This window comes from Malania oleifera, chromosome 3 (genome assembly GCF_029873635.1).
Source record: "Malania oleifera isolate guangnan ecotype guangnan chromosome 3, ASM2987363v1, whole genome shotgun sequence".
In the NCBI taxonomy this organism is placed as follows: Eukaryota; Viridiplantae; Streptophyta; class Magnoliopsida; order Santalales; family Ximeniaceae; genus Malania; species Malania oleifera.
Window position 1 is genome coordinate 14,024,620 of NC_080419.1, and position 26,467 is coordinate 14,051,086.

Here is a 26,467-nt window from a genome sequence, read left to right on the forward strand (position 1 = left end):
ACAGTATAAAACCCCCAAGAAAGGTGGAGTTGTCAACTGGCCTTCCCTCAAGGTGTTAGGTACTTGGTCATCCAAAGCTCCGAAGTAAAGGGTTTTTTAAGAGAAAAAGAAACAAAAAAAGAAAACACACATTGTCCATACACTTTGGATAACTTTACGTCACATTTGGTTCACAAAATCGAATGATGTGAGACTGAAATGAAATGCAAAATTATATGATGGAAAAATCACGCGACAAGTCTGATTCTGGTCCATTGCTGTGTACTAAATGCATAGTTACAGTATTTTCATCAATAAGCTTGCTCAAGCATGATAATATTAGATGAAATCCGTGAGCATTTCCTAAAAGTTTGCCCAACAACAAAAAAGAGCTATATATAAGAAGTGCCTGCAACCAGCATATTTTGATGAACTATAGAATGCTGCAATATACAAATCTTCATCAATAAGCTTACTCGAGCATGATAAAATTAGATGAAATCCCTGAGCATTTCCTAAAAGTTTGCCCAACAACAAAAAAGAGCTACATAAAAGAAGCGCCTGCAACCAGCATATTTTGATGAGCTATAGAATGCTGCAATATACAAATCTTTTCAACATTGAACTCAAAACTTGGATGCTTTATTTGTGTTTCATATACCACAATAAAATACACAAGTGTAGCTTCAAAGTAATATGTATGAAAACATACAATGATCCTTTTTTGAGTGTTTTTTTTTTTTTTTCTCTCTGGCTGAAGTACCGACCCACAACAGAATACCTTAAAGGGGTTGATGGTTGCATTACACCATTGCCACTATTCAGGCATATAAGGATAATGGCTAGGGATGTCATTCTGTATTTAAGATAGAAAAATCAAGCGACAAGTCTGATGAACTGTAGAATGCTGCAATATACAAATCCCTGAGCATTTCCTAAAAGTTTGCCCAACAACATAAAAGAGCTATATAAAAGAAGTGCCTGCAACCAGCATATTTTGATGAACTGTAGAATGCTGCAATATACAAATTTTTTTCAATATTGAACTCAAAACTCAGATGCTTTATTTATGTGTTTCATATACCACAATAAAATACACAAGCGTAGCTTCAAAGTAATATGTATGAAAACATACAATAATACTTTTGAGTGATATCTTCCTTTTTTTTTCTCTCTGTGGCTGAAGTACCGACCCACAACAGAATACAAAGGGGTTGATGGTTGCATTACGCCATTGCCACTATGCAGGCGTATAAGGATAATGGCTAGGGTGGTCATTCTGTATTTAAGAACCACTTCTAGCAAAAAGTAGAGCTACATACATTTAAAAGCCCACGCGAATACTGATGCATATGGTCATTTGCCTGCAAGCCGTGATCGTGATCTCTGCCGATTTAGAAACCAATCCTTTGGAGATGACGTTTTCCCTCCTACACCTGCTTGACGCATCATTTCTGCGAATGCAGGTTCAATTGTCATGCTTCCAAAGTGGAAGAGTGTGTTTAAGTCAAAACAACCTTCATCCAAAACTAATTGAAGAAAAATCAATGGTCAAGGAAACCGGAACATCCTGAAAGAGTTGGTATCTAAATAGTTGATCTTGTACACCTATGACTAATTGATCTCCTGGTAGCAAAATACATGCCAACATAGGCTTGCAGATAATATAAATATTTACCAAATACATTGCTCTCAAAAAGCAGCCCAAAAATAAATGCATTCTGTGGCTGAGCTGTTCAATAAAGCTGAAAATATAGCAGCAAAAATTTTTAAATCACTGAAAATATAAAAGAATTCAGTCTCCCCCCCCCCCCCCCCAAAAAAAAAAAAAAAAACTGCACCAAATAGCAAAAACCGCACTTATTTTAGTTGTGAAATGGGTTTTAGGTCATAAAAGAAATGATAATTCTTTTAAACAATGTGTTGTCTCATAACTCCCTATGTGTTCAAGTTCATATTTCTGGGAACTAGAATGTAGCGAGATGGATTAACTAGAACTTGCCTCGGTTCCTTTCAAGCTCTTCATCAAGCTCTTCCTTCCACTTCCTTTGTCTCTCGGAGAAGCTTTCACTGCCATTGGATATTTTCAATCAAAGGTTAGTGGAGGAAACACACATATATGCTGATGCATAATCAATTAAATAGAGTAAGCTAAAGCATCAAAAATCTGTCAACGACCTTGGGGTAATTGTTTCCTGTTGAGCATCAACGAGAATCCCTTTCCATTCACCTGGCAGAGGTGATCGAATTTCCTGTGAACTTTGATTGCTGACTGTGCCAACAGTTGACATGCGTTTGGCGTATCTCCCAGGGCTTGCAACATTAGCAGCATCGACAGCTGCAGACAATCTCCTGCCAGGGACCCTGTTGGGTGATCTGCTCTTAGGAGGTAAGTTTAAAATATCAGGAACATTTTCATCATTTGCAATCGCTCCAGTCTTTCGAAGACAAGCTGCATTCATTGAGTTGTAGAATTCTTCATACAGGGGTGTTTGCAACTTCTTCAGATCTAAAGCCTGAGAAACACAAAAACCATAAAACAAGACATATTAGGATAAAGCACCATGCAAATTAAAAACCAATGACTTGAAATCCAATTATTCATTCACTAATAAAGAAAATACAACCTTCTCATCCAGAAAAGCTCTTATTTTTGATTCTGTAACTTCATCATCATCCTCAGCTGCTAATGACCCACATGGAAATGTGAATTCATTCTCCCCCTTGCCACATGCTCCTGGACTGTTAGCAGCCTTATTAAATGTTTGGCTGGAGGATAAGTTGATTCCACTTCTCTTCAGCTGCTGACTCTTGTCAGAATTGCATGGCCAATCATCCATGGGCTCACTCATAGGATTGAAACTCTAGTTTATACAATGAAATTCAGTTAATACGGATTGAAGCATTTATAGAACGGTTGTTCCACATAAAGAATAAGGAAAAATAGTCTGCAACCTTATTAAAATCACGAGACAGCAATGCAGAACTGAAATTTGCTGATGCACCAACCACAAAATCATCTTTGTCATCTATCTGACACATGTCATCATCACAACTTCTTGCTCCCCATAGGGATCCTGTTCCTGAGAACTTTTCAGGATATACAGTAGAGCACCTAACACTACTAATATCACATACATCCTTCAAGCCTGTGCAGGTTGTCCTGATTACACTCGCAGGGTTCATTCTGCAGCATCAAATAGCATCTAAAATCATGAGACAAACAAATTAACAATAGATAATCTTGATAAGTTTCAAAGCCATCAAATGGAAATGCTTACGAATTTTTAAGGGCCTGGGGTATTGCCATCAGGTTTCCAGAATTTCCCTGGGAATAGTAAAATTACTAAGATTGCCAGCATACCCAAAAGAAGAATAGCATAATCAAACTAATATCGCATAATTGTGCTGACCATAATTGAGGCACGAGCTACAGAATTAACGTCTGCATACTCCCCAGTGACAAACGGATGCTGCACACAGTTGAAAAATAAAGGGAAAAAACATTATCAGTGGAAACTGAGAGGCTTGATTGTTAAATGTCAAACAACTAACAATAAGAACATAAACAAGTAAATGTTGCTTTCCAACACATTAATAATGCTACTAAAAGGGAGCAAGAGAGCATCTCTAAGGTCAACTCAATCTTGCATCCTTGCACAATTTTTTTATTCAAAAAAGAATTGTGTAACCGCAACCTTGGTTCATGTTCCCTTACTTCTTTTACATCCCAAGAGTACCATCTTCTACATGACCAACTTGGCATGCAAATAATAATATTAGGAAATTTCATAGAAAAAATAGATAGCTAACCATCCATTCTCTTTAATTAATGGACATCTTTTTAGATAAATTTCTGGTTGCAATATACTAAAACAAATTTGAGTCTTATCAAGTCTGTAGTCCACATTCCTTCATTTTTTCTGTGGTGCCTTGCCCACACACTACATTGGAAATTCTTATTGAGGACTAGATATAAGGGTGAAAGGCAAGATCAATTCCAACCATCAGCTTCAAATAAGCAATGCACATTTCCTCTACTCGATTAAGAGTTATTAAATTCTTCCTCACTACCTCATTCTAAGCTATTTTAGGCTTACCCCTACCTCTTTTCACACTAGAAACAATAACTCACTCCTCCTCACAAGTGCACTACTAAGCATGTGCTTCAACTTTCAAATGCCTAACCCGTCAAAATCGTCCCTCCCTTATCTTGTCTTCAACCGATGCTATGCCTAGTTTATTGCATATATGCTCGTTCCTAAATTTATCTTTTAATTTTATACCACTCATCCACCTTAACATTCGCATTTCAGCCACTTTTACTTTTTATACATGATGTCTCTTGGTTGCCCAACATTACAAATCGTAAAGCATAGCCAGTCTTATATCCGTCTTATAGAACTTTCTTTTTAATTTTAAGGGTACTCTACGATCACACAACATGGCTAACGCACTCCTTCATTTCACCCGACTTGCTTTAACTCTATGTATTACATCCTTTTCAATTTCCCCTTCTGCTTGCATAAGAGATCCAAGATATCAAAATCTACAAGTGCTTTTAATTTCTTGATTATCAATTTTAATCCTTTCAACTACTCCTTACGTTACTGAAATTGCATTTCATAGATTTTGTCTTTTATATATTGTCTTATTCCTACTTATCCTAACATCTTTAGACTCCGAAGCAGTTTTCCAAAGTCGTAACTTAGATTCCACTCCACTCCTACTCTCATCAATCAAGACAATATAACCTACAAACAACACACCAAGGTATTTTGTTTTGAATATTCCTAACAAGTTCATCAACCACTAAAGTAAAAAGATATAAACCGCAAGTAGAACCTTGATGTACACTTATTGTGATTGGAAAATCTTTAGATTCCCTTTCTACAATCCTAACGCTAGTCATTACTCTATCATACATATCCTTAATGACCTTAGTATATCTACTACATACCCCCATATTTTCTAAGAACCATCAAAGAACTTTCGTAGGTAATTTGTCATATATTTTCTCAAGGCCAATAAAAACCAAATGCAAGTCCCTCTACAGTCCTAACGCTAGTCACTACTCTATCATACAAATCCTTAATAACCTTAGTATATCTACTACATACCCCCATATTTTCTAAGAACCATCAAAGAACTTTCATAGGTAATTTGTCATATATTTTCTTTAGGCCAATAAAAACCAAATGCAAGTCCCTCTCCTTTTTCCTAAAATTTTTCATTAATCTTCTTAAAAGATAAATAGCTTCTATTATCGATCTCCTAGGCATAAAACTAAAATGATTCTCCGTAACCCTCATTTATATTATTCTTTTTTCAATTGCCCTATTCCGCGATAGTTATTACAATTTTGAATATCGCCTTTGTCTTTATATAAAGGTATCAACTTTCTTTTCCTCTATTCCTCCAGCATTTTCTTGGTTTTTATAATAGTGTTGAATAAATTAGTTAACCATATACTTCCTTTATCCTCTAAACATTTCCAAACTTCAATTAGTATGTTATCTAGTCCTATGGATTTCCCACTTTTTGTCTTTCTTAAAGCCAAATTAACTTTAAGGACTCTAATTTTGCAAAAAAACAAAAAATCTCAAATTTTTAGCCTTTTCCTCATTTGTTACTTCCAAGTTCAAGCGTTCAACTTGGTTTTCATTAAACAACTTATCAAAGTATCTTTGCCACCTCTCTTTTATGTCTTCTTCTTTAGTTAAGACATTCTCATTCTCCTTTATACATTTTACATTACCTAAATTTTTGCATTTTATTTCTCTAGTTTTAAGCAAGTTTATAAATGTCTCTTTCTCCTTCTTTTGTATCTATTCCAGTATAGAATTTAGATATAGAGAGAAAATTGAGAGAAGAGGACAGAGAATTAGAAGAAGAGGAGGGAAGAAGAAAAAAAAAAAACAGGAGGGAATTTAGAAACAGAACAGTGGAAAGAAACAGAAATAGGAGGCGGAAGAGAGAGAGGGAAACTGCACAGCAATTCTGATTCCAAAATGATAACTATACAATAACTTACATGTCCAGCACTTATACCCACTGCTAACTAAAAACATATTTACATAAAAGCCCCAACAAAACAAAAAATTACAAAATAACCTTAAAGTAATTAAATACACAATATTATCCTAACTAAACCTCTAAAATAACCTGAGTTTTCCCAAACTAAAATAAAAACCCTAGCTACAAGATAAACTTATAAAGTTCTCCTTTGGTGGTTCTCCATCGAGTAAACTGGGCCTTGAACTTCTGAAATCTCAGTTTTACAATTTCAAAGGTTTCACTTTATTAATTAATAACTTGTTTCCCTACTAACATGAGATTCTCCCTTGCGTCATGCTAGATCACTAATATAGGGATCATGCTAGTATACGTACATAAATTTTTGGCAGCCAATTCTACCCCCCCAAAAAAAAAATGATAATCAGAATGACAATCAGTTCAGGATTACCTGCAACAAATCTGATGCAGCAGGCCTCGAGTTTGGTTCCCTGCCACCACATTTTTGTAATAAAAATTTTAAAAGGCGGGAGTTAACTAATAGAAATAACAGCATTAATATCTAAATTTATACATCATCAGGTCAACTAAAGCCAAAACTAGAGAACTGTTTTTATGGCTCTTTCAACGACTCTAGTGAGGGCATAGCGAGAAACAAGAAATAGAAATTGTGAATGTACTTTTGTAAGCATTTCAACAGGAAATCCTTTGCCTCAACAGAGAGATGCTCAGGGATGGGTGGGTGAGATTTAGTTGTCCCAATATGGAAGAGAGCAGCAACCTTAAAAGGGAAAAGTAAAAAGAAAGAAAAAGGTACACTTTGTTAGTCCACAAAAGCATGGAAGAACACCTACTATGTAATTATAAACAAATCAAAACAAGCAGATATAATAGTAAGAAGACAATAAGTATGAGTGCCTAAGAGTATTTACCTCCTGATATTGCTGGCTCCAAGGAGGCTTACCTGTAGCCATTTCAATGACAGTACACCCAACACTCCAAATATCGGCCGAGCTGACATTATTTTATAATGAATTAGCTTCAAGGATCAAGAAAAATAAAAGTGCAAGAACAGAACTTGTCAAGTAGGTTAGATTACCAACAATCCAATATCAGTATACCAACACTCCAAATATCAGCAGAGCTAAAAATTTGTTTCATAACAAATAAGCTCCAAGAATCAAGATATTAAAAATGCAAGAATATAACTTGCCAAGCATGTTAGATGCCCATCACATAGAGAAACTCATTTTTTTTCTCCCAAGGGCATTTTTCATGATATTTTTTAGATACATGAAATTAAATTGTAAATTGAAAGTAAATTTGTTCAAACGTGATGGAACATCTTTGAGATCTTGATAAACCCAGGCAATGTGCATCAAACCATGTACTATTATTGAGTATAAATCTCTTACGCAAACAATATAGAGGACGGTATATGTTGGAGGCCCTAAAGCAATGGGCTTTCTACTGTTAAGTCTGCTACTTGGATTGAGAATGAAAAAAGAAGCATCATTTTTCTGCCTTGGTAAATTTCATTTGGAAAAAAAATATTGTATCAACAATTTAAGACTTCATGTGGCATCTTCTTAGTGTAGATTGCCTGCTAGGACAATAACTATACCAATTTGCACAGCCTTTTTTGGGTGAATCCTATGGAAATGACTAGTCATATTTTCAAAGAATGTCCGGAAGTATTGAGAAATTGAATAGAATTCAAAAGAGCCGCCATACTCCTCTGTTGGGATAGGGTTTTTTGTGTGGTTGGAAGATATCAGGGTTCAGGAAGCATGCAGATACAAATGGGAAATTAGAAAGTTATATGGACAGGAAAGTGGTAATCTTCTTCTGAAGTACCTAAAATTGAAATGCTATTGCTTTTAAATGAGTTCAACCCAATGTATACTGCATTTTAGATAAATTAGTTGAATCCTTTTCAGTTTTTACATATAGATTCAAAGATAACAATGTTCTTGGAAGAGTGGTTTCGCAGACATAATTTTGATGGTTCAGTTGGTGACAATGGGAAAGAGTGTGAGCAAGATTTTTTTTTTATAATTAAACCACAGATGGATTCTATTGGTCAAAGAAGCAAAACAGTTGAGGAAAGCCATGGCGCTGTTATCTGAATGCAAAGCTCTATGAGATTCTTCAATTACAGCTTGGCAACTAATCATGAACACACAAATTGAAGCAAGACTCGGAGTTGGTCTTTAATAATTGTTTATATGGGAAATGTATATTACTTCGACATTTGGGAGCATACTTCTTATCAACAGATTAGATGGATGGCATATTTCCTTGTAACGTTGTAAAGTTATTTAGCAGGATGTATTCTTTTCCACAATGTGTCATTATTTCATTCATAATTGGAGGAGATTCTGAGTTGTTCATTGTTAAGGAACTGTGCAATGCCTTGGAAGTTGGCGTCATTGATAAATACTATATGGATTGCTAAGTTTGATGATGCTAAAATAATGTTTACTCATGGGGAGGCTAATAGGGTAGCAGATGAGGCTAACAGGGTAGCAGTAGTGCAAATAACTCGCATTTGATTTGTTTCAAGTGAGAATGAGAGACAAATAAATGAAGCATGTCAAAAATGAAATTGGGTTGAAAGATCATGTATAAGCATGAAACTGAATGATTGTTCTCACAAGCTATGCCCAGTCTGGAGAATAACTTCAGGAGCCATCCAATATGGAGTACCCTTCATTGACTTAGCTCCTGTTATAGTAGCCTGCCACAATACACACCGTTACATTGCAATATTCACATTAAAGGAAACATTTGTAAAAACAAAAAACATTCAAGTTAAAAGCAATGAAAATGAATAAATGCATACCAACTCAACAACTTTTTTTGATGCACCGAAGTCTGCAAGTTTAATGCATCCCTTATTATCAACAAGGATATTTGCTCCCTGCATGAAACATGCTCACGATTAGATACATGAACACCCAGGCTGCAGGCACACACAAAAAAGAACAGACATGCTCACACACAACATGAACGCCCAGATTTTATAGTTTGTAGATTCTATTTGCAGAATAAGAAAGTTACCTTGATGTCCCTGTGCATAATTCCATTCTTGTGAAGGTATTCTAGTCCCAATAGAAGCTGTTTTGTGTACATTCTTATTACCTGTTCAGCAAACGATTTTTGCAACTAAAATCAGCTAATGAGACCCCCTGAAGATCGATAAATTGAAGAGTAGCAATTGCTTACAGCCTCAGGGAAGGACCCAAATTTCCCAAGAAGAGATGAGATGGATCCACCAGGAACAAACTCTAGTAAAATATTTAATGATTCATCTTCTCTGGCGGTTCCCAAGTATCTCTGAAACACAGATTGAAGATTAAAGATAACCATATATAGCAGAGCCATCCATGGCCTTCAAAAAACACTACTCACAACAATATTCGGATGAGATAGATTCTTCAGAAGCTTCACTTCTTCCTCCAGCTCTCGAATGTGAGCCTGTTTTATGTGGAAATGAAGAAGGGGGGGGGGGGGGGATTGAACCAATCAAATTTTTTTTTTTTTTTTTTTTTAATCACAAACACAATACTTCAAAAAACTAATAACGCAACCTGTGCTACAAAATTAAATAAAGAAGCTAACTTTATCTACAGATCAATAAAATCCAATTCTCACTTGTGTTTTCTCCTTCGAAGCACTACTCGCCCCAATTGAAACCTGTAATGATGGACAATAACAGCATTACCATCGACCGCAACAGACCCAAACAACTGAAACAGATAAGAAAATAAAATCCATTATAATAAATAAATTAACCTGCTTGACTGCGAGAAGCTCGCCGGAATCAAGATTCATCCCCATATAAACTCTGCCGAAGGCGCCGCACCCGATCAATTCCCCCTTCCTCCACCGGATCGGCGGCGCGTCGTCTTTCCGAATCGGAGGCAGTGCGTGGATCGGAGGCTTCGAGAGGAGCCCAATTCCTGATTTACGAATGCTGGAACCTATCTTTTCCACCAGGCCTCCGAATCCTCCGCCATCGTCGCCACCGCCTCGGAACACTAGGGATCGACGAACTGATCCGAAAATGTCTTGCATCACTGCAGGAAGAAGATTGTTGTTTGAGTTCTGTGTGAATCGCGTCACACAATGTGCGTGGACTGAAGCACTAGGGTTCTAACGGTTGGATTTCTGTGAGAGAGAGAGAGAGAGAGAGAGAGAGAGAGAGAGAGAGAGAGAGAAAGAGGAGAGAGAGTGACGTAAGAAGAGAGAGAGAGAGAGTGGAAATTTGAAGGAGGGAAAAGGTTGGGGAGCTTTTTTTCAAAAATAAATAAATAAATAAATGTGCCATATGTCTGTCGAGTCGTTTTGCACAGAACCCCCTGGATTTTGTCCTTATTTGCTCTATTTCCGTGGTTCTATAGATTTTTATCATATGCACCCCTTTTAATTTTGTTGCTAGCTTATGTGCATAAATACTCCACATTATTTAATTTTAAATTTTAAAAATTCAAATTTTTAATAACTTTTAAGCATTTAAAAATCTAAGTAGATGGCATGAATTTTGAAGCAATTAGGCGATTATCCTTTAAACAAAATTACCCACATGTCCCTTTTTAATTAAACATTTGAATATGATTGTGATAAAAAGTAAAATGTAAAGATTTTTTTGGAAAATATAACGATCCAAAATTTGTTAATTGAAAACTATCTGATGCTATCTTCATTAATATTAGAAATTTTAGAAACGACAAAAATAATTATACATTTTTTTTTAAGCAAACTATCAAATTCTTCTACTAATATACCTATGTCATTTCGGGTAATAAAAATTTCATAAATTAAATGTGACATAATGTTCAAAGTAATTCAGATGGATATACATCTTTGTGAAAATGAAATGCTGTATAATATATATTGTTTATTACTTTCATAAGAAAAAAAAATGTTATTATAAATATTATATTTTAAAAATAATAAAATTATAAATGCATTAGAACTAATATTCAATTCAATTTGTCTAAATAATCTTTAAATAAATTATTGAAAATATGCAATATTTTCAACAATAGCTGATGTTCGTTGGGATGAATGAGATCATGAATGAAGACGAAAAATTAAATTGAGCCAATTTGGTAATTTTCCTAATTGATGTGTGTATCAAATTATGAATTTGATTAATGTATTTTGTTATAAAAATGGTATCCTAAATTGTGTGGATCAATGTTATAAATATGTCATTTGCTTATTTATTTATTTGTTGTTTGTTAAAAAAAAAGCGAATAATAATTTATTCTTATAACTTTTATTTTTAAAATTTAGAATCCCTAGAACTCAGCAATAGGGTTTTGAAGGCTTAAGAGAACATCTTGTATGTTTTGATACATAGGATAATTTATATATAATATTCAAATAACTTTTAAGCATTGCATTATTTTTTATATTTTTCAATAGTGGGAGCATGTTTATTGTTTAACCCTTTCAACATTTTTTCAATAGTGGTCCCAAAAATAAATAAAAAATAAATAATTAAATTAAAATTAAAATTAAAATTTTAATTAATTTATTTATTAATATTAATTATATTATATTATATAATATAATATATTATATTATAATGTAAGTTAAGATAGGTTATATGAAATTACTTCCTAAGGAAGAAATTTACAAGCTACGCCTCTCCCAGAAACCTCTCTCTGCGTCACGTTTTCTCCAGCCGTCCCTCCTCTTTTTCCTCATTTTTTGGCAAATATTCAACCAATCGGAAAACAGAAGATACCGCTGGGTTCTTATCTCCACCACCGACATTCCTACCGAAGTGGATTTATCGTAGGAGCGACGTAGGACCACTCCTAGGGTAAGGTATACTCCTCTCTTTTCTCAATTTCTCTTTAAATCTTTAGCCAAATCGACGATCGGATACCACCACAGGATCCTAGTCTCGATCATAGTCATTTTGACCGGAACAAATTTTAAATTTGGGGGTCTTAAGCACCACTCCAAAGCGAGGGTGGGATTTAGGGAATGAAGAAAATTGGTTATTTTTTAGAGTTTAATTGTTTATTGGGAATTTATGTGCTTAGGAAATGTTAAAATAGTATTTTATTTATGATTGATTTGATTGAACTAGGGTTATTGAATTAGAGTTCGGGTGAGTACCGCAGGCATCATTTTGGGGTCCCTACTGGCATAGTTTCTGGAAATAGGTAAGGGGAATATATTAAGCTAGTAGTTTTTGTAAATTTCACCAATTTAAAATGGAACTTTTATGTGTTATATATATTTATATATATATATATATATATATATGTTTATCATGTGAGTTTTAAAAGAAATTCCAACCGTTGAACTGTGGTTTTTGAGCCTAGGGCTATAGTTATTATTGAAGATGGAATGATTAAAGTAATGAGTCTTCTAAAAATTGTGGAAGTATGTAAAAGTGTATTTTCAGTAAATCGGATAATGAGCATGGGTTGGCTTACTATTTTAACGAGATATAATTATGCATATTATTTAAAATGTGTGACATGAGTAAAATGAAAAATATTGAGTTGAGCTGTGATATATATATGTATGACATGTTGGAAATGCTGAAATGTACTGGGATTATTGCATGTGTATTGTTAATCAGAGGTGGATGTGAATGTTAAATTGTAATTTATGATTTGAGAACTTTGGTGGACCATAGTGAGGCACAGTACTTTTGTGTATGATTTTTGGCAGAGATTAGTGCACCCACAAGTCTTAGAGAGAGTGTGGAGACGAGATGGTCGATTGAGCTGTGTACGGTAGAGATTCCCCCGAGAGTCTAGACTAGTATGGGAAAGTCAATCTGACTTACAGACTAAAGAGGTTGTTTTCTGATTTAGCTCTGGTAGGCCAACTAGGGTTAAGTCTAACCTTTGGACCGCACAACCCGTTATGGGGGGAAGCATGACAGTGAATCCATCCAGTAGTGAGTTCTAAATGTATAATTGTTTAATTTAACTAGTGAATGAAATGAGAACAATATATGTGAATACAGATATGAATACAGAGTAGCATGAAATCGGAGTAATGCTAAATGTGAATGTGAAATGTGGATGATATGAAATGTGGAAGGGAGATTCAGAGTTGCATGAAATTAGAGTAATGTGAAAAGAGAAAGTGAATTATGTGACGTGAAATACTAAGAACATGAAAAGATGAGTAATACAGAGATAACAGATACATAATAAAGTAAATATGTATTATATAACGTAGTATTATATTTATTTGGGGCGAAGTATACTCTCCGCCCAAGGGCTTGTTGAGAAAAGCAAGTGTCCTGGTTAGTATCTAATGTAGCCATACTAGGCTGCATAACGTACTAGGGCAGAGGGAAGTTACTTGTATGAGTGGGTAATCTTCCCTCTCAGGAACTTCTGCCAGTAAACATTTGTGTGAATGTGTAAGTATGAGATAAACTAACCACTTGAGGGCTTACTGAGTAAGGTAAGTGTCCTGATATGCTTCAGTTGTAGCCATAGGTTGTATAAAGTATCAGAGCAGAAGGGTGCTACTTGTATGAGCGGGTAATTACCTCAATCCTTGGGAACTCTCGTTAATAAAATATTCTGCATGTGTATAAGTAAGGATAGAGAATGGTTTCATAATTGTGATAATTTTAGAAATGGTGATTATATATTTGTACACAAACCTCATGTTAGCCACACACTGGTGTTAATCTATTCCGACTTACTGAGATGTGTCTCACCCGATATGAAATTTTATCTTTTTTAGGAGGACCATGTGATCGAGCTTAGTGAACTCGGGGCTTGGCGTAGCGTTTTTTAGAGAGAGAGGATATAAACTATGGTTACATTTTTTAGTTGTATATTTTAGGGTTGTACTATATTTAAGTTTTCTAAGATATATATATATATATATATATATATATATATATATATATATGTTTGTGAATACTGGATGTTGGAGAATACCTTTTAAGATTATAGATATGTAGAAGCTCTAGTATATTATTGAGGAGTTGTTATTTTTTCCGTTGCGTAGTTGATGTGAGAATATCAGATACAGGTAATGGAACACGTGGCACCCGGGCCCCACTTGGCGAGTTCAGGGTGTCACAAGGTGGTATTAGAGATTTATTTTAAATAACTCTCCAAACCCTAGTTTTGGGTTTGGGACATTACAATTTGGTATCAGAGCATTAGGTTTTAGGTTCTGCAGACTTAAGGATGATTAATACTAGAGTATAGGAACAGATGACAATGAGGATAGGAAATGTAACACCCCAACCCCAAAGGGCCTAGGATATTAACTTTTCACTATTGATTTACAGCGGAAGCAAATAAACTCAATTTTTATTAAACCAGAGCGCTAATTATCCATATTACAATTATTTATTTCAAAAGAAGAAAAATTACACAAGCATAAAAAGCTGGCATCATACTAATATTTCTAATAAATCTTTATTTTTCTATTCCCACCCGCATGCTTGCTAAGCTTGATTTTCGATATGCTCTTCAGAGTTATCTGAAATAAAAATATAATTAGAGTGAGATGACGCTTAGTAAGTAAACAAGATTATTATTAGTGTGTGGTCAAAATGAGTTTTTTAAAAATTTCATAAAACAATATTTAATACTATAACTTCAAACCATTTCTAGAATAAATATAAATTTAAAAATTTCTACTTAAAACTTTTGTCATTAATTACAACAGTAAAATTTTATAATCGTATGCTATAACTGTTAAATTAAACTTTTAACTTTAAAACTGTATAAACATTTAATGATAAACATACAAATACTTTTCCTTATACGTTTTCCTTAGATCGTCATTTAAGCACCATAATGATCATTTTCATGTAAACTTACACTTTTCCTTCAAATCATCAGTAACCTTATACACGTAATTAAATATGTATAAACATATATTATAAAAACCACCCTTAGGCCTATTTGCTGTAAGTCATGTTTACCCCCATGATTGGATTGTGCGGTCCGAAGACTGGACTTAACTGGCTGGCCGACCAAACTAAATCAACGTACGTAAACTTTAAGTGAGATTTTCTTTATTAAATCCTGGTCCGGAACCAGGTGTGCACTCAGGAGAAATCCACTAACATAAATAACCACTCTGTAAACAGTGTGGGTGCACTCTGATCCGTATAAACTTTAAGCTGCGGTGTCGAGCATCTGTAACTTTGAACTTGCTTTGCCATAAGGGGTTTTGAAACCATCTTATTATAATTTATGCAATTTAAAATAATCTCGTGAAAATCTCATATTTTCATGAATAATGCAACGTAGAAATAAACTCATGCCACACAATTTTTGTGTTAAAAATATATAAAAATTTTTTTCTTTTGAATAGAAAGAAATGCTGAAAATTTACCCGAGGGAATTAGAATATTTCTTAACCCAAAAATAAATGCAAGTATATTAAAGATAGAACTGATATAATTAAATATACGTAAAAATAAACTCATGGAAATTTTATGGAACTAAGTAACATAATTGAAATTTACTTACAAAATAAACTTGGGTATGAATTTAAAATAAAAAATAAAAACTAACATAATCAAAATTTACTTACCTTCTTCCTTATGAATACTGTAACTATCTCTAAGAAATGAGATTGGAAAGAGTGGGTGATTGAGAACTTACTCAAAAATTCTCTCTCCACCACAATTTCTTTCACTCACTAATCCTTTTCTTCCTTAGAAAATTGTTGTGAAAAATGAAGGTTGAGAGCTCCCTATTTATAGGAAAATTTTGAGGAAGAAATGGAATTTGTAAAAGTGTGGGGAGAAGGGGGAAATTATATATTTTTTTTAAATTAAAGAGTGGGCAAGGGATGGGTAAGGTATGGGTTGAGTATGGGATGAGGATGGAGGCCATGTGGGAATGCTTGCCACCATTCCCATTAAATAAATTTTTAATTAATCACTTACCTAATTAATTAATCAATTAGTTAATTAATTATTTTATTATTTTTATTAATCAATATTATCATTATTATTATCATTGTTATTACTTTTAAACTATTTTTAGTATTTATTTATTTTATTATTTATTTTTGAACAAGAATTAAATTTAAATTTTGAAAACTCATGTGGGCCCCATATGGTCTTGTGGACCCCATACAACTTCGAGACCCAAATGGATCGTACGTAACTCCAATAATCCTCATACGATTTTATGAGCCTTACACAGTTTCGAGACTCGTGTAAACCTCCACACGGCTTCGGGACTCATGTGGGGCCCACACAGTCTTGTGAGCCCCGCATAGGATACTTATATTATTATTATTATTTTATCATATATTTCTACAAATTATGTCAGTCAAAATTTTGTTTTATGAACTTATTTACGTCTATAAACAGTGTCTTATGGCTCCGGAACTCATGTGGACCCCACATAGTCTTGTGGGCCCCACATATGATACCTATATTATTATCATCTTATTATGCATTTCTACAAATTATGTCTGTCAAAACATTATTTTATGTATATATACTTATTTACGTGTACAAATAGTGTCTATCCTATTTATCCTATGAAATTCCATTTTGACCAGGCCGACCTCCAGGGAGCGACTGAGCCGCAATGGTCTCTAAGCACTCACTAAGACAAGGTCTTTCTTAGGCATTAAAAATGGAATCAATGATCCTATAGAAAAATATTTTTGTATTGATATTAACTTAATGACCATTTTTATTATTTTATTATTATTGTGCTTTAATCGTATATATATTTTTGGGTCATCATAGGAAATGGGTAGGTTAGGTGTTGAGAGTTATAGGATTTTGTCTTGTAGCCTAGAGGCGGAAGTACGTTGACGACTTTCTATGATTTTTCTGAAGTAGTCGACAGTTTCAAACAAACCACGGCAAACCTTAGATGATTATGTTTCTGAGTTGTGGGATTGGTCCTTCACTTAGATATTTGGACATATATTGGATTTTAGTTTAATAATTGTGTTGAGTAGGTTATGATATTGGAATACTTAACTCCTTTTTGTCCTATTTTCAAGATGGATCCTATGGGTGAGGTTGTAGAGGTTGAGTTATGATATATATATGTATGACATGTTGGGAATACTGAAATGTATTGGGATTATTGCATGTGTATTGTTAATCAGAGCTGGATGTGAATGTTAAATTGCAATTTATGATTTGAGAACTCCGGTGGACCATAGTGAGGCACAGTACTATTGCGTATGATTTTTGGCAGAGATTAGTGCACCCACACGTCTTAGAGAGAGTGTGGAGACAGGATGGTCGATTGAGCTGTGCAGGGTAGGGATTCCCCCTGGAGTCTAGACCAATGTGGGAAAGCCAATCTAACTTACAGACTAAAGAGGTTGTTTTCTGATTTAGCTCTGGTGGGCCAATCGGGGTTAAGTCTAGCCTTCGGACCACACAACCCACCATGGGGGGAAGCATGATAGTGATTATCCATCCGATAATGAGTTCTAAATGCATAATTGTTTAATTTAACTAGTGAATGAAATGAGAACAGAATATATGAATACAAATATGAATACAAAGTGAGTTCTAAATGCATAATTGTTTAATTTAATCAATGAATGAAATGAGAATAGAATATGTAAATACAAATATGAATACAAAGTAGCATGAAATCAGAGTAATGCTAAATGTGAATGTGAAATGTGGATGATATGAAATGTGGAAGTGAGATTTAGATTAACATGAAATCAGAGTAATGTGAAATGAGAAAGTGAATTATGTGATGTGAGATACTGAGAACATGAAAAGATGAGCAATAGAGAGATAACAGATACATAGTAAAGTAAATATGTATTATATAGCATAGTATTATATTTATCTGAGGCGAAGCATACTGTCCGCCCGAGGGCTTGCTGAGAAAGTCGAGTGCCTTGATTAGTATATGATGTAGCCATATTGGGCTGCATAACGTATTAGGGCATATGGAAGCCACTTGTATGGGTGGGTAATCTTCCTTATTCTCGGGAACTTCTGCCACTAAACATTTGTGTGAATGTGTGAATACGAGATAAACTGACCACTCGAGGGCTTATTGAGTAAGGTAAGTGCCCTGATATGCTTCACTTATAGCCATAGGTTGCATAAGGTATCAGAGCAGAGGGGTGCTACTTGTATGGGCGGGTAATCACCAAAATCCTTGGGAACTCTCTTCAGTAAAATATTCTGCATATGTGTGAGTAAGGAAAGAGAATGGTTTCATAATTGTGATAATTTTAGAAATGGTGATTATATATTTGTACACAAACCTCATGTTAGCCACACATTGGTGTTAATCTATTCCGACTTACTGAGATGTGTCTCACCCGATATGGAATTTTATCTTTTTTAGGAGGACCACGTGATCGAGCTCAGTGTGCTCGGGGCTTGGCGTAGCGTTTTTGAGAGAGAGAGAGAGAGAGAGAGGGTATAAATTGTGGTTGCATTTTTGAGTTGTATATTTTGAGGTTGTATTATATTTAAGTTTTCTGAGATGTGTATATATGTTTGTGAATACTGGATATTGGAGAATACCTTTTGAGATTATAGATATGTAGAAACTCTGGTATATTATTGATGAATTGTTATTATTTCCGTTGCATAGTTGATGTGAGAATATCATATACAGGTAATGGAACATGTGGCACCCGGGCCCCACTTGGCGGGTTCGAGGCATCACAAGGTGGTATCAGAGATTTATTTTAAATAACACTCCAGACCATAGTTTCGGGTTCGGGGCGTTACAGTGGTAGTATACCATTGTGCAATAGGAAAACACAAATTGAATTCGGAATAAGCAATGCAAGCAACCAATGATGAATATACGGAAATAATCAATCAAAAATAGAAAATAAAATAAAGCAATAAGAACACACGACACAAGAAATTATGTGGTTCGACAATGTGCCTACGTCCACGAGAGCAAGCGGTTGATTTTCACTATCAATCGTCAAAGCTTATAGAAGACTTAGAATGCATCTAAAACATTTTCCATAGAAAATCCTGAAGGAAAATCCTCCAAATTTCCTAATATACTGATCTCTCAATTCAAAATCCGTCATCTGCACTAAACGAAATCGTCGACAGTTTCAGCAAACCGTCGATGATTTGATATTGAGAGTTGTTCCCCTGTAGATAGAAACCGTCGACAGTTTTAGTGGTCATCTCCCGTGACCAAATCATTGCTCATACCGTTGACCAAATAGTCGACGGTTTCTTCCTGCAGCCCAACTTCCTTGTTCTTTGCTTCACCATGCTTTCTCGGTGCATGCATTCCACTCAATATAAGCCACATATCTAACATTGAGGCTTTAAAAAAAAAATTTAAAATTCAATCCTACAATTTTCTCATAAGGTTTTTGGATACACTAATGATTTTCTACAAGCACACGTGACATAATAGATAAATATAAAATTAAATTTAAATTATTATAAACTATTACCCTCACTCAATTCAATAAATTTTTGGAACTTAGAGGCATAGTATGAGCATGTTGTATGTATACCTAATGTGATATTAGTTGTGAAGGTTATTTTCTTGCAACAAGTTTTAAATTTGTAGTCATCTCGAAATTCTCTTGTTTCATCAAAATTTGCTAGTTATAATGAATTATATTGTTATGGTAAAAGCAAACTATGTTGTCCATATAAAAGCATTGTTGGACTTGCTTCTACTCAAGTTTTTTATTGTTAGGAAATTTTAGAAAAACTATTTGTTGCATTCTAGGATCACGACCGATTGTTAGAAACATATATACTCTACTTTGACCATAATATGAATATTAGTAAATAGGCGTCTGTTAGCTTTACCGCAATCCCAAGAGGGGGGGGGGGTGAATTGGTATTTTAAAGTTGATGCCCTAGGTTAATATCCTAACAACAGTATTTTCATAACCTTAAAGTCAATCTAGTGCATGTAAATTAAATCAATTGCAATATGTAGTAGAAATTAAATAGCACAATTTATCAACCAAGCATGCACCAGAAAGCAGTAAAAGTAAGTGACACATAGAAGTGTTATCGAGGTTTAGCAAATTGCCTACGTCCCCACCTTGGCTAACAAGTACAAGGATTACCACTGTAATGCTCACTTAAACGGGTGGAGCAACACCTAAACAAACAAGTCAATAAGCACAGGGCTGACTTCAACCTTTACACACAATCTTTACCGGGCTGGATTACCGCCCCCTCAGGCCACACCTAAAATACAATAGTATTTTTCTCAATCAAACTGGTATAGTAATTATGCTTTCATGTAAAACAAATATGTACCCAATACGCGCAATCACATACACATCAACAATATGGATATAGTGTAAGTTTAGTGATGCAAATAGTTGTGCTAACAACACTCAATATGGTATTATCAATGTAATACTTAAGAGTGTTCAATACAAGCAATATCTTGGAATTCAAGCAAAACACATTTAAATAGCAAATCAAGACTCCAAAGATATCAATCAGATATTCAAACTAGTTCAAGAAGATTTTCTTTAATGAAATAAACACACTACTAGTTTGAAAAATATTTTTACTTTTTGGAAATATTTTTGCACAACAAAAATCAAAGCTATAGAAGTATTGCAACAATTATGCAAAGACCCCAAGGCTTGCTAGTTTATCCCAACAATGATTTACAATATGAAATCAGTGGGATAAAACTAAGCCAAACTCCCCAAAAAGAATATCAATAATCACACAAGCAAATGAGAGTTTTAGCAAAATCTAGCAATCACAAGCACACTATATATGCTCTCACAATCTCAAAATATATCAAAGGAATGAAAATTTGAGAGTATTTGGACAAAAAGAGTATTTGGAAAAGAGAGAATTTTTGGCTAATGAATTTGCTAATTAATTATTAATCCTCACAAATGAGCCTATATTTATAGGTAAGGTAAAAATTATAACCGTTTCAAACTTGTTGGGAATTCTTAGAAAAGTTCCAAAATGTTCAGACACAATTAACCCAAATTAACCCGTATTTACCACAGTTAAAATATTTTTTAACCCAGTAGGGTTCGGGTGGCTGAACTATGGTTCGGTCGCCCGAACAAACACAATAATAAAAGCCTTTTAAATCAGTTCGGCAGCCCGAGTTCCCGTTCGGTGCCCCGAACCAAAGTCAGAAACATTTCTTTGCATTTTTGGGTGCCCGGTCATAGGTTCGGTACCCTGAACTCATGTGTTCAGTCGCCTGGGGCTTAATTTGAACTAAATCTCTCAGTAGCTTGAGTTGGTGAGAGAAAAAGACTCTTACATTTGTAAACATCCAAAGATGCTGCAGAAGCAGTAACAACTCTGATTACGTCGAAAAGAATCCTGGAGCTTACCTCAAAAATCACAAAGAATATTATAAGATGCCTTGCCATTCTCCTCGACCTTAAAGATCTTGTTTTCATTCTAGCTAGGACAGAGGCTTCTTCCTTGGAAATGTGTTGCAGTCTCTTCTCAAAATCATTGTTACGTATTCTGAAAAGTCCATTCCAAATTTGAGAGATTATTCCTTTCCTTTTTGTCTTAGCAGTTCGAGTTTCTTTTCTTTCAACATCTGTAGTAGCTGAAGATTCCATAAAAGCCTGTTCGTTACTAGTTTCATTGGCCATTTCTACCTGCCGGTCAATCAACAATCAGATCCATGGCTAAGCTAATACTTTTTAAAAATTCAAGAACAACACAAGCCAAAGCACGAGAGATATAGGGGGTCAGCAGGATAGAAATGTTGTAGCTGGAGCCAGGAGACAGCCAGGGGAGTTGGTGCTGAGTTGGAACGTGGTGCAATTAATCTCACACGGGGAAATTTATCTCCATTGTAACTTCCCATGTTTTGTTGATCATGTTTAAATTGTGATTTAATATCAGCCCTATAAATAGAGGGCTGAGGAATACAAGATATGTACAGTGAGAAGCTCAGAGAGCAGAGAGGAGAAAGAGGAAGAAGAGAGGGAGAGAGAGTGTAAGAATTGTAATTTTTTGGTGCAATAGTGAATATTTGGTGTGTGCTCTGTGGACATAGGTCGATATTGACTGAACCACGTTAAATTTCTAGTGTCACATCTTTCTGGATGCTAACAAGTTCCTAACAAGAATTCAGTATATGCCTTCAGTCTGGGCTTTTGCTGCTGCTTGTTTTAAAGGGGATCTACAGTGTGATGGATGGATGTGTTATTTTGGTTGTAATTTTTTCTTCTTTGTTCTATTTTTTTTTTCCCTGAGGAGGATTTCTTATGCTCCCTCTTGTAAATTCTTTCTTCTTGAGTAAAATCTGTTCTTTTTTTTTTTCTCTATAAAAAATAGGGAAACCTAGTTCTCTCTTGGAGCAGGAAGGAGATCTACAGAGGGTAGGATCCTATTGGTCGTGCTCGATCCCCCCTCTCTTTCCTGTATGTGGGAGGATGTGTCTATCTCTTTTTGGTTTCTTTTTGATTGTTTAATTGTTGAACTTTCAGGAATTGTTGGTTTATATGTGAATTGGTGAACCTACCGACCCCCTATATCTCTAGTGCTTAGGCTGTTGGATTTTCCCTCATTATGGGGCCCATGCTTTGGAAATATGTTTCTTTATTATTATTTTGGCTTCTCTAGGAAGTATGAAATCTGCTGCCTTGCTTTTTCAAAGCCACGCACAGTCGTCTCTCATTTATTTTGGATTTCCCTCACACGCAATAGCAAGCTGCTCCACACGGTTTCATCTCCATTCAGATTTTCCCACGCAGCACTTCACAGCTCCTCACGCTTGCAACACTCCTTTGGCCTACAGCAGCTCCTCACAATTGTAAGGCTGCCAGCCTTCTTCTCCAGCAGCTGCGGTTGCAAGCTACTGCCCTCACTCTTGGACTCCGACTGTGTATTATTAACAGCATATTGAGATATTCTAGTTGTACTATTTTGGTTGGTTCTTTTGGGAGTTTTGTTCTGAATATTTGGTGTGAGCTTTCCATCTTGTTACATTTGTTTATACACTCTTGTGTATTTGTAAGGCTTATGCCCTTTGTATCCACTGTGCCCCGTGGACGTACCTCAACATTTGAGTGAACCACGTTAAATTTCTTGTGTCTTATTTTTATTTATCATTTGCATTACTCCATTGATTTACTTGTGGGAATTGTTCGTATATAAATTTTTCCCAACAAGTGGTATCAGAGCCGTGTTATTTGTACGCATTAAATTTGTGTAAATCATGGATGGTAATGTTGGCCGTATGATTAGCTTCAATGGAAGCAATTGGGTAACTTGAAAAACAAAAATGCAAGATCTTTTATTTTACAAAGATTTGGATGGGCCTATTGAGGGTGATAGTCGAAAGCCTAAAGACATGAGTGATGCTGAGTGGAATAGGCTTAATAGGAAAATTGTTGATGTTATTTGGCAATGGATTAATGATAGTGTTTTTCATCATGTTTCTACCGAAATTTCGGCACATGAAATGTGGAAAAAAATTATAGGGTCTTTATGATAGAAAGTTGACTACAAATAAAGCTTTTCTTTTCCAAAAATTGGTGAATTTGACATATAAAGATGGTGGTCTTATTACCGAACATTTGAGTGAGATGAAAAATATTATCAATCTGCTTGCTACTATGAACATAGTTTTTGATGATGAATTGCAGGCCTTAATGCTTCTTAGCTCTTTGCCGGAAAGTTGGGAGACTTTGGTTATAATAGTTAGTAATTCGACTCCCAATGGAATTGTTACTATGAACCAAGTAACTAGCAGCTTGTTGAATGAAGAAATTAGAAGAAAATCAGTTGGCTCTTCTCATTCAGAGGCACTTGTGACAGAAAACCGGGGGAGAGGCAGAAGCAAAAGCAGATATTCTCACCGTAATGATAAATCAAGAGGTCGGTCCAGCTCAGTTTTGAAAAAAGATATTGAGTGTCACTATTGTCATAAAAAAGGGCATATGAAGCGGGAGTGTAGAAAATTGAAATTCAAGGAGCAAAACAAAGAGAAAAATTTTGAGAAAAAGCATGAAGACACAACTTCAGTTGCATCTGATGGTGATCTTATGGTTGTTTGTGATGAAAGTTGCATTAATTTGACAAGTCAAAATATTGATTGGGTTATTGATTCCGGTGCATCATTCCATGTCACTTCTCGGGGAGATTTTTTCACTTCTTATTCCAAAGGAAATTATGGAGTTGTTCAGATGGGAAATGAAGGTCTGTCTAAAATTGTTGGCATTTGAAATGTTTGTTTGGAAACAAATCTTGGATGTTAGTTAGTGCTTAAAGATGTGAGACATGTACCCAATATTTGACTAAATTTGATATCTAATGGAAAACTTGATGATGAAGGGTTTGACAACCATTTTGGTGATGGAAAATGGAAGCTCACAAAGGGTAATTTGGTGGTGGCTAAAGGCAAGAAGACTGATACACTTTATATGATGCAAGGTAAAATTGGTGATGGTGTTGTGAATGCAATTGAAAGTCACTCTTCCACCGATTTGTGGCATAAGTGGCTTGGGCACATGAGTGAAAAAGGAATGCAGTTTTTGTTCAAAAAGAAGCTCCTACCCGGGTTGAAAAGTATCTCTCTTAAAGCTTGTGTCCATTGTTTGGTCGGTAAGCAATATAGAGCTCCTTTTCGTACAAAGTTTGTTACTAAAAAATCATATGTTTTAGATTTGATATAGTCAGATGTATGTGGTCCTTTTAAAGTTAAATCTTATGGTGGTGTACTTTATTTTGTTACCTTTATTGATGATTGTTCAACCAAAGTTTGGGCTTACACTTTGAAGACTAAAGATCAAGTTTTAGATGTGTTTAAGCATTTTCAGGTTAAAGTTGAAAGGGAGACTGGAAAGAAGGTGAAATGTGTGCGCTCGGATAATGGTGGAGAGTACATTGGCCCATTTGATGCATATTGTTACAGCCAAGGAATTAGACATCAAAAGACCATCAAGTAAACCCCTCAACAAAATGGTATTGCCGAAAAGATGAACCGCACTATACTGGAGAGAATGAGATGTATGCTCTCTCATGCGAAGTTTCCAAAATCATTTTGGGGTGAAGTAATGAGGACGGTGGTGGACTTGATTAATTTTTCTCCTTCAACTCCTTTACTTGGTGAAGTTCCTAAAAAAATTTGGAAAGGTAAAGATGTCACTTATGATCACTTGAAAGTGTTTGGTTGTTGTGCATTTGTTCACATTCTAAAAGATGAAAGATCCAAACTTGATGACAAGACAATGCAATGTATTTTTCTTGGCTATGGGCATGATGAATTTGGATATAGATTGTGGGATCCGATTGACAAGAAAATTGTTAGAAGCCGAGATGTTGTATTTTTTGAAGATCAAACAATTGAAGACTTTGGCACGGTTGAGCAACCACAATCTAATGGGAATGATTTTGTTGACTTAGACTTACCTTCTCCACCTTTGGCACATGATGAAAATATGAAAGATGTTCTTCCACCTTTTGAAGATGTTGGAAATGATGAAATTCCTAATGATGTTGAAGATGAAAATGAGGGGGAGCAACAAGTTCAAGAGCAAGCTCAATTGAGAAGGCCTTCAAGAGAGTCAAGACCTTCATCTAAATATCCATCAAGTGACTATGTTACTCTAACGGATCAAGGGGAACCCGAAAGCTATCAAGAAGCCATGAACCATGAAAATAAAGTTGAAAGGATTGAGGCTATGCAAGAGGAAATGAATTTCATAGTTGACAATCACACTTATGATTTGGTTAAACTTCCTTCTGGAAAGAAAGCTTTGAAAAATAAATAGGTGTTTAGGCTGAAAAATAATGGAAAGCATCTTCGGTACAAGGCTAGGCTTGTGGTAAAAGGCTTTGGTTAGAAAAAAGGAATTGACTTTGATGAAATATTCTCACCGGTTGTAAAGACGTCATCTATTCGGGTTGTTCTTGGCATGGCAACATACTTGAATTTAGAAGTTGAGCAACTAGATGTGAAAACCACTTTCTTACACGGTGACTTGGAAAATGAAATTTACATGGAACAACTAGAAGACTTCAAACAAAAAGGGAAAGAGAATTTAGTGTGCAAATTAAAGAAAAGTTTGTATGGGTTGAAGCAAGCACCACGGAGATGGTATAAGAAATTTGATTCTTTCCTGATTGATCATGGTTACTCAGAAACCTCTTCAGATGATTGTGTGTTTGTGAAAAAATTTCGGATGGTACTTATATTATTCTCTAACTCTATGTTGATGATATGCTCATTATAAGACATGACTTCTCCAAGATTGACAAGTTGAAGTTGGAGTTGAGCAAGTCTTTTGCTATGAAAGACTTGGGACCAACAAAGCAAATTCTTGGCATGAGAATTGTTCGTGATCGTGAAAAGTGACAAATTTGGTTAGCTCAATAAAGTTACATTGAAAAAGTGCTTGAGAAGTTCAAAATAGATAAAGCAAAACCCGTTGGTTGCCCACTTGCTAGTCACTTCAAGCTTAGTACAAAACAAAGTCCTACAAGTGAAAAAGATAAGGAAGAGATGAAGAAAATTCCTTATGCTTCGGCCGTTGG

At 35.1% G+C, this 26,467-nt stretch overlaps 1 protein-coding gene across 1 annotated transcript; it reads right to left on the minus strand.

Annotated features, from left to right (window-relative positions):
- Positions 1-1,000: 1,000 nt before the first annotated feature.
- LOC131150189 (mitogen-activated protein kinase kinase kinase NPK1) lies at positions 1,001-10,240 on the minus strand. Its single transcript, XM_058100785.1, has 17 exons — positions 9,793-10,240; positions 9,652-9,693; positions 9,409-9,474; positions 9,223-9,333; positions 9,058-9,138; positions 8,840-8,917; positions 8,652-8,734; positions 6,927-7,008; positions 6,675-6,775; positions 6,446-6,485; positions 3,393-3,452; positions 3,261-3,307; positions 2,935-3,166; positions 2,607-2,843; positions 2,158-2,495; positions 1,982-2,049; positions 1,001-1,433 (listed from the first exon to the last, which is right to left on the minus strand). The coding sequence occupies exons 1-17, from the start codon at positions 10,072-10,074 to the stop codon at positions 1,336-1,338; spliced, it is 2,046 nt and encodes a 681-aa protein (XP_057956768.1). The 5' UTR covers positions 10,075-10,240; the 3' UTR covers positions 1,001-1,335.
- Positions 10,241-26,467: the final 16,227 nt, after the last annotated feature.